This window comes from Acanthochromis polyacanthus, chromosome 4, assembly GCF_021347895.1.
Source record: "Acanthochromis polyacanthus isolate Apoly-LR-REF ecotype Palm Island chromosome 4, KAUST_Apoly_ChrSc, whole genome shotgun sequence".
NCBI classification, from domain to species: Eukaryota; Metazoa; Chordata; class Actinopteri; family Pomacentridae; genus Acanthochromis; species Acanthochromis polyacanthus.
This window is the reverse complement of record NC_067116.1, coordinates 13,038,473-13,052,837: the sequence shown is the minus strand read 5'-3', so window position 1 is coordinate 13,052,837 and position 14,365 is coordinate 13,038,473. Positions and strand designations below refer to the sequence as shown.

The 14,365-nt window shown below is 39.8% G+C and overlaps 1 protein-coding gene across 3 annotated transcripts in view; it reads left to right on the top strand.

Moving 5' to 3' along the window:
- nos1apa (nitric oxide synthase 1 (neuronal) adaptor protein a) overlaps window positions 1-14,365 on the top strand; it is a 265,796-nt gene that overhangs the window by 86,792 nt on the left and 164,639 nt on the right. For all 3 annotated transcript variants that reach the window (XM_022205453.2, XM_051947290.1, XM_051947291.1), the window contains exons 3-4: window positions 3,780-3,872; window positions 7,113-7,171. In XM_022205453.2, coding sequence (XP_022061145.1) covers window positions 3,780-3,872; window positions 7,113-7,171 — 152 coding nt within the window. The remainder of the gene's footprint in view (window positions 1-3,779; window positions 3,873-7,112; window positions 7,172-14,365) is intronic.

Sequence of the window (14,365 nt, the reverse complement as noted above, 5' to 3'; positions counted from 1 at the left end):
GATTTCAGTGAGAATTGTGGGTTTTTCCTTCTTTAACTGAGGGGTACCAACAATTTTGTCCACGTGTGTACAGCACCTTTATGGAAATGGCACAACCATTGATAGAAGTAGAGAGATGTAGGTACAATTAGTGCAACACCACTGACAACAGATACAGAAATGCATTTTTAAAACATTTTTAGAATGTAAAAATTGAAATAATAACGGATAAATTGTAATAAAATGATAGCTGACAAAAGCAATGGCTGAAAAGACACAATAACAACAATAAAACTGATATAAACAATATCTACGAAGACACAGTACCTCACAAGTTATGATTAATATGCAGCAGAGAACAAATGAGTCTTGAGCTTTGCTTTGAACACCTCTTGTGAGCAAGCTTTCCTAATGTCAAATGTCAGTATGTACAACATTTTCCAAGTTCTCGCTGGCATTTCTAATACTGGCAGAAGTGTTTACAATTTTTGTCTTGACAGATCTGAATGATTAGTCCAAAGGCCAATCAAAAATTGTTAAAGCAGAATAACTGTTAACAATTTTTAGCTTTGATAAATGGGGAAATGTTGACATTTTTTTGGCATTTTTTAAATAAATAAAAACATGCCTATATTTCAAATCCGTTTTTTTTTTTTTTTAATTTCAGATGATTAAATTTGACTGAGTGAGAACCAAACAATCTACTGATAGAGACACTGACAGCTATCATAGAAGGACAGGCTGACAGATGGAGGCCAAGAATGACATCTACTTTCAGATTTAATTTATTTGTGACTGACTCCAAACAGTGAATGTGATAAACTTGTATGACAATAGTGATGGTTAGCCTGCTACTTAAAGAACCCAATGTGACAGTAAAAAGAACCTCTGGTGACATTGGACAGTGTCATACAAAAGTCTAAACCTTGTCCTTTAAGTGTTTACCAGAAGTAGGGATGTAAGTCAGCCATCACCAGGTTTGTCCAACTTTACCTAAACAATCATTTCTTACTGGTGTTGCTGTTTTCCTGCACTCTTAATTTTCAATTTCTCAGTTCTTTGCACTGAACTGATTTCCCCTGAGCATCAATACCTGAGACCAGAATTTAATTTGAGCAGGCTGAATCCTGCCGACTCTCAGGATTGGAGGTGTTTTGACTTCAGTTCATAATGGAATTGCTTCTCCATGTATAATTTCTGCCTTGTGAGCCATTCACCATGTTCCAGTTTCAGAAGTACAAAAATGTATCACCCAGCAAGACGCATCAACTCGACAACTGAGGGAGGGAGCCGACAGACTGAAATAGACGTACAGACGGTACTTGAAATAAATGTCTCTGCAGGCTACTATGGCAGGTGGTGCTATACAACTTAATTACACCCCACTCTTTCAGAATACCATCAATATACAGAGGGTTATGAGAGGAGGCTGGTGAAATCACCTGGCTGCAGGTGTGTTTGTGTATGTCCTAGCACTTGAATATGAACACAGGATAACATGAAGGCTGTTCCACGAATCCACTTTATGCTGCCTTTTTGTTGAAAGGCAAACAGTGTTGCTCCATTTAGTACTGGCTGCGGTTGCCTGCTGTAGTACTGTTGTTTGACACTATTAATGGCACCATTACAGGTGGTGGAGGTGATGGAGGCAGCCTCAGCCTGATTTATGGTGTATACATTGACTGTGGAGGCAGAGGTCTGCTCATTATGCTATTTTCTGCTACAAATCATGGTCGAGGTTAAGTGTCATGCTCAGGATTTTTTTGGTCTTTCAGTTTCCCTTGCGTCCCTTTTTAGTACTTCCAAAGCTGAATTTTAAGCCTCGGTGCTTTATGAATGCTCTCAGAATTTTTCCATTGTACTGATTATCAAAGCTGTCAAGGATGAAAAGCTCGCATGTGATGCCTGCTCAAAAAACAGACAGTCCTTTGGTTTGATTGTGTATGTAGTCAATAGAAAGTAGGTGTGAATAATTATGTGTGGATATGAATTTGCTTCAAGAGGCTCATTGATTCCATCCATCCATTCTCTTTACACCGCTTTATCCTCACTAGAGTTGCAGGGGGTGCTGGAGCCTATCCCAGCTGACTCGGGCAAAGACAGGGGACACCCTGGACAGGTCACCAGTCTGTCACAGGGCTACATATACAGACAAACAATCACACTCACATTCACACCTATGGGCAATTTAGAATAACCAATTAACCTCAGCATATTTTTGGACTGTGGGAGGAAGCCGGAGTGCCCGGAGAAAACCCACACATGCACAGGGAGAACATGCAAACTCCATGCAGAAAGATCCCAGGCCCAGGCTGGGACTTGAACAGGGGATCTTCTTGCTGCAAGGCGAAAGTGCTAACCACTACTCCACTGTGCAGCCCACTCATTGATTCACTTAACCCAAAAATCCCAAATATCACACCTCTTGCCCTAAGCAAAATAACACATAATGCACAAGCAGTGGTCAAATATACATATACGTCGAGGTTAAATATATTTAGACAGTGACAAACAGTGTTAAGTGGTTGATCAGTGCATCCATAACAGCATGTGTTATTTACTTATTCTTTGATCAAGTGTTTAAATCAAAATATTGTCAGTGTTGTACTAGGATTTAGTTAATATGTTAACATTTTCCAACCAGCCACCAGCAGTCCAACAACCTGCAACTACTGATATGTTTGTGGAGTCAAACATTGATCTGACATGTCTGATAGCCTGCCACAGTTTCACCACTGACAGCCACATGTTGATTTTCTGTTTTTGAAAATCACTATGCTGCTGGTGTTTCCCCAATCAACCTGTAGTTCACCAGTGGTTAGTGTCATGTACACCTCTACACATATTTTTCCAATACTGATGCATTCAAGGTAATTCTGATACATTGATTCATAAATCTGTTCTCGACTTAATGCTGTCAATCCTGGTAACTCGGCTCTTCAGTTTTATTATTATATGCCTGTACAGTGCAGTGTCAAGGGTTGATTTTGCGTACTTATCTGCGCACACAAGGACAGCAAGGACACAGTTTTTGTTGTTACGCTACTCTCTTGTCTGCTGGGAGTCCATTCAGGAGGACTCTGACACATATCAGGAGGTCATATCTCCATATTCCATGCATGAAAATGAATGCTGAGCATGCATACTATTGCTCTTGTAACACAGTTGCTGTGCTGACACAAATTTTGAGTTGTACACAGAGGAGTCCATGCAGACTCTTGTGGAGCTGGTGATTCAGCTGATATAATGTGGACATGGGTGCTAAGTGTGATAGGAAGATCTCCAGCTGGGCTAGTAGCTGCCATCCAGCCATTATGTCCCAACTAACTCTACAGTGATGAGGAGAGGCAGAGAGATGCAGCTGTGATGCTGCAACAGGGCCTTTTTCCCTCTCAGGGGTACCTAATACATTACACAACATTTGGGTAACTGATATCCAGAATTGTGGGCCTATTTGCACACTTTATGGCTGATGATGGTAACCTAATCATCTTTTTTTAATGCACTTATCAGTGGGAGCAGCTAAATGCTGGTGAGTTACATCTCTCAGATGCTACTCCAACTGCAAATTCATAAATTCATAAATGTGTTTTATACAATGAAAAATGTGTAAAGATTCTTCTTCTCTATAGTCTGACTCTTTCCTTTTGCTTTTAAATCTTTTTTTCTGCCTCTCAACATGACTCATCAGACTGACCCATTCTTACATTCTGGCAAATATTTGAGAGGATGTAGCCATGTCACTGACTACCTTAATCTCCCCCCAAATTAATACATTCTTGTCTGTCTTCTCTCTGCAGTATGAGTTCAAGGTGAAAAACATCAAGAAGAAAAAAGTCAACATTGTGGTGTCTGTAGATGGAGTGAAGGTCAACTTGAGAAAAAAGAAAAAAGTAAGTGATTGTTTTTCTCCTCCTTACATGCATTTAATATCTTTTCATTGAATTCCAAATGAAAAAGAATTTCTAAATTGGCAGAGTAGGCTTTTAACGAGAAAAAAATGTGTGGTCATTTTGTATGGACAAAATCATAGGTCTGTTTCAATGTAATCTGAAATGTAAATCAGAAATGTAGCTAGCAAAATGAATTGTAAGATACTGTCTTCTGTCTAGAACCAAATAAAAACACTAAACTAGTAGACTGAAATGATGCATCTCTTCATTCAATAAATGAAATTTGACAGAGTATTACAGATTGTCACTAGTCGCATTGGCTGCTTTGAGTAACAACATCCCCTGTAGTTTACAGGAATGTCATGAATCTCCGTCACAGGTTGGTGTTGAATTGTTGTGTATTCATTTAGAAACACTGCATGCTGACTTCGATGTTTGTTGGTGAGATGTCTTCTATTGTTACAAAACCACTGTAGTCTCGTGTATTGAGTTGGACTCTTTTAACAAGCTGTTTGGATTCATGTCCTTTATCCTCGTACCAGAAGGTGATGATCGATCCTCTTGGTAATTAGACAGCAAATAGAGGTGAGAATGGAGAGGTTGTTAGAGAGGACAAAGGGCTTGAGAGGGATCGAAAACAATGAAGGAGCGGAAATGAAAAGTGTGAAGTTCAATGATGAGAAAGGAGTAAAAAGACAACCTGAAGAAACTAGAGCAGAGTTCGACATTAACTTAATGAGTGGACTTCATTAAGAAACATCAGATCACCAAGCTTAAAATTCTGTTGCATATACTTCTGAGTGGAGGGAACTAAAATACGCCAGCAGAGATGTAGGACAGACTGCAGCTTACACATTCAGAATTTGGCCTCTGATTGACTCTCCAGAACAATGGCAGCTGAGACTCATATACATATATATATATATATATATATATATATATATATATATATATATATGTATGTAGTAGTTTTGACAATCCATACAAAGTCATTAACTGATTGGTGGCAATTACAGTGGAAAAAAATAATAATTTAAATTGGAATTTGCTGTAGGTCCAAGTACATTTTCAGAAAATTTTGTTGCCATGAAAACCTCCAATTTTAATTTCTGAAAACAAACCAAAACTGAGATTATGTTGCAAATGTAATGTGTATGGATTTCCTCTGTATTGGGTAAATATCAAAGCCATCACTGAAGACTTGATGTCAGATTAATTGGCAGATTGGAACTAAGGGCCAGTCAATAGATGGATGTTTTCGCTCCACCTTTCTTCTCGTCTCCTTTGGTTCCTTGTCCTGAAAGCAGAAATGTCAAATGTGACGGTCGGCAATCTATTTACATCTGGGAGCATGGCGAAGGCCATGAATGCCAGAGATAGGAGTGATTGAATGACTGAGTCAACAAAGACAGAAATCAATATAAATAATTTCTGTGTGCTCGTGTGTTGACATTTTGAATATGACATTAAACTGAAAGGTAGATTAAATCAAATAGACAGCCAGTAGGAGAAAATATGAATGTAAAAATGCCTTAAAGTTCAAATGCGGAACCTTTCCATATAAATGAACAGCTTTGGTGCCAGGTAGATCTCTCTGTATTTGCAGAACTGCAGAATTTTAAATCTGGATTCTGTGGCAACTTTCCTTCGTTGCTGCACTGATAGTGATGTGTTTTACATCAGCTGGCAATAATTAGTTCTTACAGCTAAAGACAGGAGCAGTATTAGTAACGGAGATGGAATAGGCTACAGCAATTAATAGAGGAGTAAGATAGAAGTTATGATGAAAAGTCTGACTCACTAGATGTAGAATAATAAGGCACTGATCATGTCAGTCAGCTTTGTTCTTTATTCCACTGTCTGTGTGGAACAACATCCTACGAGCAGCAACACTGAACACTGAAAATTTCAAGTTTTACAGAGCATTTGGACTGTGCAGGAAGGCAGCCCTGCTAGTTTTTTCCTTCATTTTTTTGGTGGATTATCCATTTTAATGACTGTGCTTGTCTCTTTGCATGCAAATGTTCCACCACAGTTTTATCCATCACTACTTTGAGGGAACACTGGGCACAATGATAGTGTGATGCAGCCAGACCTTATGTTCTTCAGAATGGGTCAGTAAGCAAGACTAATGATGGAAAACCCTAAGAAGGGTGTAAGAAAAGTTTTTGATGCTCCAGGTAGAAAAGGAAATTGGCGTTGCAGTCTTAAAAAAAGAAAGACATCTACTGCAGGGCATACATCTTAAGCATGCATTGACTATGTTTGTGTTATTATTCTCAGTAGAGAACGGCAAGACAGCGGGAAGACTGTAGGTGTAACGATGATGCTGTAATAATATCTACGTGCACACAGTCTATGCAGTCCACTCTTATCTTTTTATTAGGACTCGGACTTTAACGCGTTAATTTCAATTAATTATTTACAGAAAAAAACATTTAAAAAAATAACGCATTTAATCGCACTTTCCTCAGTTCCCTAATTTCTGGCACACCAGTAACATTGATGAACACTCCAGCCCGGCAGGTGACGGTAATGAACCTAATGTCTGTTTGTCAGCCGTGAAGAAGATGCATGGAAAGTTTGGTGAACAGTGAAGAAACACGAGACTGAATTGAGCTTGTTGGGCAGAAAATATTCTTGCAAATTGTGCAACAAAGAGTTTACTTATCACCGCGACACTTAAAGCTGACGGTACCACCTCAATGCAAAACATGTTGCTGTTAGCACCAGAGCTAATGTTAGCTACCACAGTCCTGGTACCAGCAAACGGTGTAGCCATCCCATAGTAGGCCACTTTTAAATACATTGAAAGTGCTTGAATTTACAAAAAATCTTAAAATGTTGAATATAATCGCTGCACGTTGAGTTGGCAGTAATCTGTGAATGTAGTAGACAGATAAAAAATGCAGATAAATATCAATGAACCAAACATTTTTGTTGAAGTATTTGTCTATTCATTGATTCAGTCGTGAACCAAAAGTTATTTAAAGTGAAAAACTTTGCTTATTGTGTCAATATTGCTATTTGACAAAATGTGATTAATCACAATAAATAATTTCAAAGCCTCTTATTATTAGATTCATTTTTCTTTTTTTATCGTGCCCTACCATTATTTTTTTCATATTATTATATTTTATATTTTTTTAAGAGTCCAAAGTTGAACTGCCAAAATAAAGATTTTTTTTTTGTCCTTGTTTGCGTTTGGTGTTAAGGAACGGTTTTGTTTTGTTTCCACAGAAGAAGGAGTGGACATGGGATGAGAGCAAGATGATGGTGATGCAGGATCCCATTTACAGGTAAGCGGCCATAAGGCTCTTTTTTTTTTTTTTTTTTTTTTTTTTAACATTACATTCCATTTTCTTGCTCATCTTGAAATGCTAATTTATATGGTTTTAAATACTAATTCAAATGGCTTCAGTCCGTGTGACTTATTGGGCCTTTTCCCAAATGAATTTTAATCCAGACGTAATTAAGCACACTGTGGTGGCTGAGGAAATGAGAATCTTTTGTCTTTGTCACTGCAAGTGTTGGCATTTTGGAGAAGTAAGGACATGGTAGCTCTTTGATGATAACTTTTACTGACTTCAGAACAGAACAGCACATTTTTAAAAAAAAAAATACATTACTTATTGGGAAATATTAATGCACAAACATTGGAGGGTGGAGGACCGCTGATAACATGAAATACACAGATGTGAAAGCCAAATGTGTGCAGCCAGAAAGGGTTTTAGATCATGGCTGAACAAAACATACAGTTCTTTTTAATTTTAAATGTTCAGAAAGGGCAATTTAGCAGAATTTTTAATAAAGGCACTTTGGAAATTCATTTTAATGAGGAACATCATAAACTAGCGAAGCAGTGACAATGAAAGCAAGTCCTGAGATGTTAAACTGTTGTTAAAAGATTCCAAAATTGAAATAAAATGGTCTGCTTTAAATTACCAGTGTTCAACATTTAAGATGATGTAGTAGTACAAATGGAAGGTAGTGTCTATAATTATATTCTCATTAGTGTATATTCACCTGAAAATAAGACTTTTTCAAATTTTGCCAATGCACAATGAGCCCTAAATATCTACATTGGGTCCCTGATTGTGGAGCCCACCATAATACACACAATGTTTCTACAGAGGCCCAAAATAGGTTGGCCAAACACTGGCTCTAAAGAATTCATTTCACGTTTTCACCTTGAAGTTGTAGCCACCGTAGGTTCTGTTACAGGCTTTAAAAGATACGTGCATTCAGCTGGTTGTAGTCTACAGATGCTACTAAATCCTGCACACCAGTCCTTTATTATATCTAAGCATTTTGGAGCGTTCACATCTCCACTGTGGAAGCTCATTTCTAATATCTTTCACTGTCTTTAATGTGTTACTCAATTCTAACACAACTTTAGACATCCTTTCTAAAAAGCATCTTGTGTCCCTTGACAATGTGTTTTCTGCGGTAGTAGTCAGCTTTTGTTTTGTAATATCGCAATGCGATAAAAAAAAAATCACAGTGTATGTGTAATCCACGTTAGGAATGGGGAAAATTTCCAGTTCTTAGATGTATTGGGGTTCAGACGTGGACGAATCTAAATTGATTCACTAATGTCCAAATTTTGATTATTTAAATCTGTCAATTAAAGTAATACAGAATGTTCTAAATAATGCAAAACTAAGAAGCGTGGCACGCGTCATCTCCGGGACACTTTGGGATGTGCACCTCAGTGTTTCCCCTAGGTTGAGAATTTACTTGTGGTGGTATGCCGGGCGGTGGAGGGGGACGTCGCGGTGTTTGATAAGTGCATTCAAAATAATCTTGTCAAACTGGTTTATGAACCATGTGTTATTTATTGCACATAGATACAACTTAAACCTGCTGCAGACTTGCTTTAACACAAACAGAACCCAAAAAAAAAACAAAAAAAAAGGAAAAAGCTATTTAAAGCTACTTGCAAAGCTGACAGTTTTTGTCAGAGCAGTGTATTTTTCTCTGTTTTGAAAAAAAGATCTCCAATGCCTTTCTGTATGGAAAGGATTGGTGGTCAGGTCCATTTATGCTGATGCGCATGCATGCAGCAAGATGTTCCCCTTGCAGCCTGTTCCTCAGTTCAGTTTTGATCTAAAAGAGAGAAAAAAACTTGCATCACCATAATGCAAAAGAGCACAAGAAAAAAAACTGAAATTATTCACATTGTGCTCTTATGCATTATGGTTTAACTCACTTACCCTGTTCATTGCTGAGAAATCTCTCTCACAATTTACACTTGCCACTGGGATGATGAGGGCTGCAGGGACAGGCAGGGGTAGACGTCACCCCATTCATCGTACTCACTGGCCAGCAGTTCCAGGATCGCTCCTTGGCTTTTGTCCTAACCATGATAGAAAGAAGTTGACATAAAATAGAAAATGTCATTATGGAATCCTGATTTACAGAGAATCCCTGAAAAAATAATTAGAATTTGAGTTTTACAAAAAATAAATAAACATCCAAAAAAATCCATATTTTAGGGAAAGGAAATGAGTATAACCTTAAATGCTCCTGAAGACACATTCTCCTTGAATGACATCCACTCTTGGACCACTGTGGCTTCGTCTTGTCCAGGAAGGTACAATAACAAAAAGTCAGTGTATGAGGAAGAAAATAGTATATAATCAACAATAACTTAGTGTATTCAAGAACACTGATTTTATTATTAAAAAAGTCATCTGTTTAGCAATCACAGACAGTTTTATTATTAAAAAGGTGACTGAAATATTTTCAGCCACCTTTTCCCAACTCAACAATATTTATTTATGAATATTTAATAGCAAAATGAAGTGCAACAGTGATTGCCTTATTAGCCAATGACTGGAAACTTTCACTAGGAAAGTGAGTTTGTTTATTTGTTCTGTCGCATGTATTTTTAAATGAAGAAATACAGAACTTTCTTGCAAGGCCACGTGTCCAAGTCAACTTACTTTACAGATGCCTTGTCCAATAACCAGTCTAGCATTACCATAACCCGCTGGAGCCGCGAACCGGAGAGATAACAAATAGGAGCGCTGTTGTTGTGAACTGGGAAGCTAATGCTAGCGACGGATGCTAGCCGCCACGGCTAACACCTTCTTCCCTGCTCGTTAACGCTTGAGGCTCCCGCTGTCAGTGACTGACGGCTACCTTTAAGATATCGTTGCTGTTAAACACAGCAGTGTGTCTTTTCAGACATTTAATGATTTCAATTTAGGGGATGAAAATGTATTAGTTACTTACCTCTGAGACACTTGAAGCAAGCAGTGCTGTGCAACGCTGCAGGTGGTGTCGAGCTAATGAGCACTTAACAAAGTGGGTCGGGCTGGCGGAATACACAAGCGCGCGCACGTGTTGGTGTGTGCGTGCCTGACAACCCAGTGAGAGACAGACAGGTGGACTGTTTTCCCTACGCGGTGCCAGTAATTATGACGTTTTTTTTAAAAATTCATCTTCTTGAGCGGGTGTCAATCTACGTATGCGGGCCGCCCAAGTAAAGTTTATGTAGGGGAAACACTGGACCTGGAGTGGACAAGCCAACACGTGCACAGAGGAACCACCCACCACCCACCTTGCCGTGAGATCAGAACAGGTCCTTCTAATTTTAAAGCAGACGTGTGGAAAAACTTCGGCTTCTACAACGTCGATGGCGAAAGCGAACTGGACAAGAGCCATGTTATATGTAAGCTGTCACGCTGAAATGAAATACTTTGGCAACACAACAGATATGAGAAGCCATGTAACTTGATTCCACCCGATGAAGGAGTCGGGGAGATGGCAGGCTGTTGTTGCTGCAGCTACTAATGGCACTACTGACCACAGATTTATCGACAAAGTAATTAGAAAGTGGTGTCTGGTTTGGGGGCCTCAGGATCACATCGCTGCTTTTTGCAGATGATGTGGTTTTGTTGGTGTCCTCATATCGTGACCTCCAGCACGCACTGGAGCGGTTTGCAGCCGAGTGTGAAGTGGCAGGGATGCGAATCAGCACCTCCAAGTCCGAGACCATGGTTCTCTGCTGGAAACCGGTGGATTGATCCCTCTGGGTTGGGGAGGAGTTGCTTCCCCAAGCAAAGGAGGTCAAGTTGTTCAGGAGTGATGGGAAAATGGAGCGAGAGATGGACAGGCAGATTGGTGCGGCATCAGCAGTAATGCTGGCGTTGTACCGAACCATCGTGGTGAAGAGGGAGCTGAGCTTGGGCTGGCCGATATGGCCAAAAAATAAAATCTCGATTTTTTTTTTTTTTTTTTTTTTTTAAAGTCATCTTGGACGATTACGATTTTAACCCTTTACGCTTCAGTGCGTCGTAGGTGTACCGCCGGCGGTACACCTACTAATTTGCATAGGAATTTCAAGAATGTCCGACAGCTGCAAACACGATTATACAAACACTATACGCCGATGGAAAGCTTAGATTCTCATGAATCCGCCGGTATAAACCACTTTCAGATGCGATTACTACAGCGGGTGAGAAAAACACTTTTGTCCGACAAAAACAAATATTCATCCATCCGTTCTCTATACACGGCTTCAACGCACACAGCGCGACTCACATTTCCGGGTTCATTACTACACAAAAAAAAAAGATTCCACAAAAAACGGCCATAATCCAACCTTTTACATCCAGATGACACAAGCCAGTAAACTATTTTGTCCAAAACATGTCCTGAAGTCGTATAAAATCCCCGAATCGGTCATTTTCAAGGAAATGCACCTCGTGATGCCCGTCCAATATTCCCCGTATTTTTCGTAATTTTTTTTATTTAAAAATAGAATATTAGCGATTTTTTTGTACTGAAAACGGCTGGAATTGACTGAAGCTTAAAGGGTTAATCGATTTTTGTTGTTTCTTTGCGGTCTGTTTGCTATGGCTAGTGCTAGCCATGCCGCACTCCCATAGCTGCGAGCACTCTTCCCATTCTTTAGCATGCCTCTGCCGGAGGTGCTGAAAGAGGTTAGTTGTGCTGCTACTCTTTGTTTTCACAGTACTTTTGCAAACCTTGCACATGACTGTAGTTTGCTTTGTGTCAGTCTTGTCAAAGCCGAACCACTTCCATATAATCGATGTAACTTGAGGCCCTTTTCTCTGGAACGACCTGCTTCGTCTGCTGCCTCCGCGACCTGGCCCCGGATAAACGGAAGAAAATGGATGGATGGATAATTAGAAAGCTGCCTGCCTTATTGGAAAAGGTGAAGCGAATTACGAAGGCCGTCGTGGCATTTATTGCCAAGGATTTGCGTCCTTATTCTGTCATGGAAAATCAGGGATTTCGAGCACTGCTGCATACATTGGAGCCTAGATACACCATCCCATCCCGATGCTATATCACAGACACAGCCATCCCGACACTCTAAAGCCAAATCAAAAATGAGTGTTGTGAAAAAGTCCATCAATATACATACATTAAAGATGCATCAGTATTCATTTTATGATCAAATTGTAGTCACTGAATCGTACTCGTCATCGGATCGTGAGGTGCCCAAAGACTGCCACCCCTAATCCACATCAGCCTGAGCGGCAGCTTTAACTGAGGAACCGTGGTTGCTCCAAAAGGTTTTGACTAGGGATGACAAAATTTTTAAATACCAGAGAATCGATACGCTCAGTTGAAAATGTTCGGCAACACAAAAGTAACAAATCATTTGTACGTAACAGCAGAAACAATCTGTCCTTGTTCATCACATACAAAGAAATATTTGACTGCAGGGATTGTAGTTCATTCCTCACTAACCAGGTATGTTACATGTGATCATTATATGAACATAGGTTAATGATTAAAAGTAAGGATTCTCCAGCTGTTTAACTGAGACTGTGTTCATAAAATTAGTTTGAACTTCAGAGCAACATCTACGTTCAGAATATCAGTCAGTTTCAGAGCACAGAGCAGCAGGATTTAGTGAATTTAGGGTTGCAGACAAACACTTATTTTCAGTTTTTCTCTAGCTGAATGTTGGTGTTGTTAGTGGAAGAAATATTTCAGTTGTTTTCTCACTCTCAGTAAAAATACTGTCAAAATCCTGCATTCATTTTATACGCAATAGTGAAACGGTGAAGAATGAATCAAGTTTTTTCAGCACAATAAAATGTCAATTGACTGACATTTACCTTTTATCTGTTCAAGGTGGAGCTTTTATTTCTTATATATAGTGTTGGACAGGTTAGTGAAACACATTGGATGAAATTTTATTTTGTGAGTAAAACCTGTGGAACTGTTCACAGTGCTCAGATCATTCACATCAACACAGCATTGGTGGTGATATAAATTTGAATTCTTATACAGTACATATGAAAAAATAAAGCAATCTTTAATAGCCATTAGCCATTACTATTTGCAGTGTACCTTTCCTGATTTGGGGTTGTAGACATAGTAAGGAGTGGTTGTGTGATCTCTGAGTGCTCTTGATATTCTTGTACATTGTTACTAATGACAACAAGAAAACCACTCAGAGAGCGCAGTACTCTGCCAAGGCTGCTCAGTCGTATCATTTCTGACGGATGAAATCTTCAATAAAAATGACCTTGCACTGAGCACAGGCGTGTGTTATGCATGTGTACGTTAAGTATGAATATCGAATCGGGTGACCTAAATATGTAGTGGGCAGGAGGAATTGATGGAATTTAAAAGCACCCCTACAATTTTATCAATTGTATCTTTTCCAACGAATAAGCCCCAATACATCTGCAGCAGTTAATTTGTAGTAGGATCGCAATCGTGATCATCAGCTAGGGATGGGAATTTCGACTAATTTCCGAACCGACTAGTCGCTAATTTTATTGGCAACTAGTCGGTTCGGAAAACTTGCAATTTAACCCTTTAAGTGCCAAAGTCGCAATATTGCGACAAGCAACATTGCTGAACATAACAAGCCATAGCTTCAAATATACTGCCTCGTGTGCCTCATGTACTGTACACCAGGAGATGGGGGACATCTGGAACTTCAATCTGAGCATCAGTTGTGGGCGTGTTTTCATTCAAAGTTTTGGAGTTTAGAGTTTGAAAACCGAGGAGACGAGACTCGCCGTTGGAGCGTATCAGAGCTCAAGACGGCACATTTTAGAGTGAGAAAACTCACCATACCGAGAGGTCTGGTCAACGCTGACAAAGTACTTTGGCAAGTAATGGCTTACTCATATTCTGAAGTGGAATATTCACCTTCTGATGAAGATGTTCAGTCGTCCACTGAGACAGAAAGTGCCGCTGCGTCTGTGCATAACGGCAGCGGGTCAGTGCGCCATGACAGTCCACGATCAGCACATACTGGAGCCGATGCTTTGCTTTGGGGTGGCAGGAGGGGGCGTGGTCAAAAAAACGCTAATGATGAGGGGGATAGCGGGGGTTGAAAAAAGAGACAAGCATATGCTACTGGCAGGATCAACCAGGTAGCCCAGATGGGACGAGCGTGCGGCGCACGCCCGAGCGTAGAGCTGCATGGCGGCGCCTGGTCGGGACCGGGGGCCGCGAAATGTGGCTGTGCCGGGGGGGCACACTAGCGT